Here is a 4,861-nt window from a genome sequence, read left to right as displayed (position 1 = left end):
GGATTTGAATGAAGCCGAAGGTTAATTTTCATTATTTATGTATAACCGAAAAGAACCTGTGAGTTCTATTATAGAAAACAAAACTGAAAAAGAGTTGTTGGTCCCCCAAAAATTTTGTTTTGTAGCGATGGTAACCTGATAAACAAGACTAGTTGAACCCCACCAATTGTAATGGAAAATAGAACGCTTTAGAAAAGTTGACTGGTGACTCACCTCAGGAGTTAGGAGTCGACCCAAATGGGTACCACTTTAGAATTATATGTGGAATACAATATTAAATTACTAATAATGTCTGTTGAAGTCAAGTCATCAAAGATTGTCACTTTATGGGTCCCATGTATGAGCCTTAGCCAGTGCCTTTCGTCTTCTATAAAAAGAATATCACTACTGATCATTAATTAAACCCCATCTCTCTTCCTTAGAGTCTTTAATTCCCCTGCATCCTCCTCCGTCTGAGTCTGAGATAACAAAATGAGAAGAGCAATAGTACTAATATTTCTCTTCCTCTCAGTGTTGTCTACTAGTGTTTTTTCTTATTCAATCTCATTCTCACCACCCTTAAATCAGTCATGTCTCCCTAATCAGAAGTTTGCTTTGCTTCAACTGAAGCATGAGCAACAATCTTGTTTCCATACTCGTGATGATAACCCATTCGAGTCCTGGAAGAACAATACCGACTGTTGTTTATGGACGGGAGTCACATGTGACAGTCTCGGTGGTCATGTGATTGGTCTCGACCTCAATTCTTTTGGTTTGTGTGGTTCTATCCCTTCCACCAGTGCACTCTTCCATCTTACCCGCCTCCAATCGCTGATCCTCTTCAACAATTCAATCGGTGGTTCTATTTCATCGTGGTTCAATCGGCTCTCGATTTAAGAAATCTTAATCTGTCCAATTGTAGTTTATCTGGACCAATTTCTTCAATCTTATCTTCATTTGAAAATCTGACCAATCTTGGTGTCCTGCGTCTTTCATTTAATAGTTTGACTGGTCAAATATCTTCATTTTCCAAAGACAAATTTCCCAATCTTTATTCTCTTCTTTTGAGCAACAATTTTCTTCAAGGACCATTCCCCTCTTCAGTTGCAAATCTAACCAATCTTGTTGTCTTAGATCTTTCATATAATAGTTTGACTGGTCAAATCCCATCATTTGCAAATCTAACTAAACTTGAATTTTTGTATCTTTCATATAACAACTTCAGCGGTCAAATTCCTTCATTCTTCAAGGGTGGATTTTCCAATCTTTTCGTTCTATCCTTAGGGAATAATATGCTTGAGGGACCTGTCCATTCATCTCTATTGTGTATCCCATCATTGTACTATATAGATTTGTCACACAACCAATTAAATGGTATATTGGATGATGGTGATCATGATGATGACTTCTCCCACAATTTTGCACTGGTTGGCAAAATTCCAATCTCATCAGCTTGTAATGGAACCAATCTTGAAATTCTTGATTTGTCATATAACAAATTAAGTGGAGTGATTCCCAACAACTGTTTTGGTCATATGATTGGAAATATATCGGTCTTATTTCTAGAGCAGAACAACTTACATGGGCCAATTCCTGGTTCTTTCACCAGAGGATGCAAACTACAAATGTTAAAGCTCAATGGGAATCAACTCCAAGGGAACGTACCAAAATCAATGGCGAATTGCATTGACTTGGAGGAGTTAGATCTTGGGAATAACCAGTTAAGTGGGACTTTCCCCTTCTGGTTGCAAAGCCTACCTCAATTGCGTGTATTGATTTTGAGGTCGAACAAATTCTATGGTCCTATTTCACCGAAGTCGAAGGTTTGTGATTCTCCTTGCTTTTCAATGCTACAAGTATTCGACATTTCTGTAAACAACTTTACAGGAAAACTGCCGTTGGATTATATTTCTCAATGGAAGTCAATGTTGGATGCTAATGCATCTCGATTGGGTGCCTATCTATCTTTACAAAATATATCTTCTGGTCATGATATCATTGAGATAGTAAGCAAAGGGATACCTTTAGAGATGGAAATGATCTTTAGCACATTTACCACCATAAATCTTTCTCACAATAAGTTTGGAGGAAACATTTCAGCTACAATTGGGGTACTAAAAGCACTCATGGAGGTCAATTTATCTACAAATGTCCTTACAGGCCAAATTCCAGCTTCATTTGCTCAATTAATTCGATTGGACTCATTAGATCTTTCCAAAAATAGCTTGTCAGGGGAAATCCCCCAACAAATGGCAAGTCTCACATCCCTTTCATTTTTGAATTTATCAGAAAATAATCTCACAGGAATGATTCCACAAGGACCGCAATTTGGAACTTTTTCACTTGCATCATATGAAGGAAATGTAGGATTGTGTGGATTTCCATTACCCAAGAGATGTGGACCAGTAATAGAAAGATCATTACCTCCAGTTGCTTTAACAACTGGAAAAAGAAGAAGACTATACAATAGGTTTACTCGATTGGAGATTCATGATTGCAGGGTATTGTTCTGGAGTGATAATTGGGGCAATCATTGGGCATACTATGTTTTGGAGGATTGTTGGGTGCTTCAAGTTAACCTCAAGAATGCAAAAGTACAAGCCAAAGCAAAGGCCAATGAAGATCAGAAGCCATGGAAGAGTAAAATGAAAAGCCATCGATCATGTCATTGAGTAAGAAGGTTTATATTGCATATTCCATAATACTTATGCTAGTATATGTGAAAAGTTTCCTTCTCTTTCCTCTATTATTTATTTGTATACTTGGGGCTCTTTTGGTATCAATTCTCATTCTCTATTTTGTTAATTTAAAATAAATGAATACAAGAACCCATTTTTTCTAAAAAATGAAAACTGGTTTGGTAAATTTTGTCAAGAATAAATTATGAAATTAAAAATAAATTTTGGGATGTTATAATAAAAAATGATAGTGAAAATAGTGAAAAGAACATCATGTTTGAGAGCGAGAAAAATGAGAAACAGTAGGGTTTTCATAAAAAAGTATATATGTTTAGTTATACTCTCAATTTGCTTCCGAATTTTTAGTGACATGTGCAAAATGAATAATAACCTTTTGACCCGGGACCCATAATATACTTATGGACTTTTTGTCTAGTGTTTTTGTAGGTTGCACTTGCACACTTTAGTGGGGCTTAAACTCTAGGTACTTCACTTTAGTGCCCTCAATTATAGAGTGCACACTCCCCAATTACAACTTGCACATCGTTAATATTTTATCAAAAATTCTATTAACTCATTGAGTGAAAAGACCATATTACCCTCGTTAGGGTTAAATGACATAACTACCCCCATTTAAACCCTCCTATACCCAATCCTTAGGTGGGTGAAGGGAGATTACACCCACCAAAAAGAGCACAATCTTTATTCAACCCACATTCCAATGCAACATTATTTTGAAATGAGAAAGGTTACCCAGCTCTTCTTTCGATAACCCAAGACCCAATTCATAATTTTCATAAGAAGAATCGAAGGAGAGACTCTGTTGGCGGCGACAATGTTGCGGTGGCACAAGTTCTCCACCTACGAGACAAATGTGAAGAAAAATGATGGCAACGATTCCTAGGAAGATAAGAAAGAGTGAAATAACAAAGGCCATACCTTACGAGCTTCGGGAGCCTTCAAACCCTTAAATAGAAGCTGGAGCGCACTGCTACGATCCGAAAGCAAATTAATTTGTGGATTTGATCCCATTCATTTCTCAATTCTTGAACTTCTCTTTGCCGAAAACTAACCCTAGCCTGGAATTTCTTAGGTAGCATTTGGTTTCGCAATTCCCTGAAATCGGCTTCCAGGGAATCATGATTCCACTTTAAAAAAACCATTCGGTTTGAAGATGATTCAGAAACCACGTGATTCTAGAGAATCAAGTAATTCTATGGTTTAGTGTAAATTGATGATTCTATGGAAACCACCTATTATGGAAACCACCTCAATAGGTGGTTTCCATTTAGAATCACCAAACTAAAGGCATCGTATAAATAAGGGTGATTCCATAGAATTGCACAAAACACGATTTGAAGCTTCGTCTTGTTCAAACTTTGAACCCGCCTCAACACGACCTAGCTTCATCTTGTTCAAACCTGCCTCTCTGCAATCACCAATCTTCATACTCCACCGTTACCAAGCTTTGATCTAATGTGAGCAACTGACTTTGTTAATGAAAATGCAACTGGATATCTTCGTCTCTCCTTTATTGTGAACCCTAACTTCTGAGGTAAGATTCGAACCCTTCTTCCTACGTGCAACTTCAGAACTTCATGTGCCTCTGCTGGAATCTCTACAACTCTTCCCAAGAAGTATTCGAACCCTAACTTCACCCTAACTTCTCAGCTTTTTTTCTCTTTTGTTTTTAGATTTTTCATTTTCTAATCTTCCAAGGAGTTCGTATGTTGTGGATCAACCTACGGTAATCCTTTTGAGAAGAATCGAAGCTTGTTTTATTTGCTGCTGCTCTCTCTCTCTAATTTTGAAGTTAATTTTTTTCTTCTCCTAAGATGATGGAAATCCTAATTTCATGGATGGGTGATTTTGAGGTATGATTTATCTCTACTTTGCTTCTCTTACTCTTATCTTCTAATCGCTTCCATTTTTTCTTGCAGATTTGGAAACTCATCCCTATTGGCAATCCTCTTTTCTATGATAAAGTTCTCAAAGAAGGCCAAATTGTTGATGAATTAGATGTGTAAGTGATCTCCATACCTTTAGACAGGTCTTCTATTCAATACTTGGACTAGGAAGAATGCAAAGAGTAAAACAAAATTTGTGTCTTCAAAAAAAAAATAATATGTAATGTGCAAAAAATAATTGGATTCATGGTTTGGTAACAGGTAATCGCACCATTAAGACATCTCTGCTTTATCAAT

General features: G+C 36.8%; 1 protein-coding gene across 1 annotated transcript; it reads left to right on the top strand.

The window, feature by feature from the left end:
- The first annotated feature begins 1,271 nt into the window (after window positions 1-1,271).
- LOC148998997 (receptor-like protein 33) lies at window positions 1,272-2,651 on the top strand. The gene has a single exon (XM_089141545.1). The coding sequence runs from the start codon at window positions 1,272-1,274 to the stop codon at window positions 2,649-2,651; it is 1,380 nt and encodes a 459-aa protein (XP_088997671.1).
- Window positions 2,652-4,861: the final 2,210 nt, after the last annotated feature.

The sequence above is a fragment of the Hakea prostrata genome, unplaced genomic scaffold (assembly GCF_041222555.1).
Source record: "Hakea prostrata isolate BN-2017 unplaced genomic scaffold, UWA_Hpros_2 contig_72, whole genome shotgun sequence".
NCBI classification, from domain to species: domain Eukaryota; kingdom Viridiplantae; phylum Streptophyta; class Magnoliopsida; order Proteales; family Proteaceae; genus Hakea; species Hakea prostrata.
This window is presented reverse-complemented; position numbering and strand designations above follow the sequence as displayed.

Coding starts and splice junctions, on each gene's coding strand:
- LOC148998997 (XM_089141545.1), top strand. CDS start 1,272: ATGCTTGAGGGACCTGTCCATTCATCTCTATTGTGTATCCCATCATTG.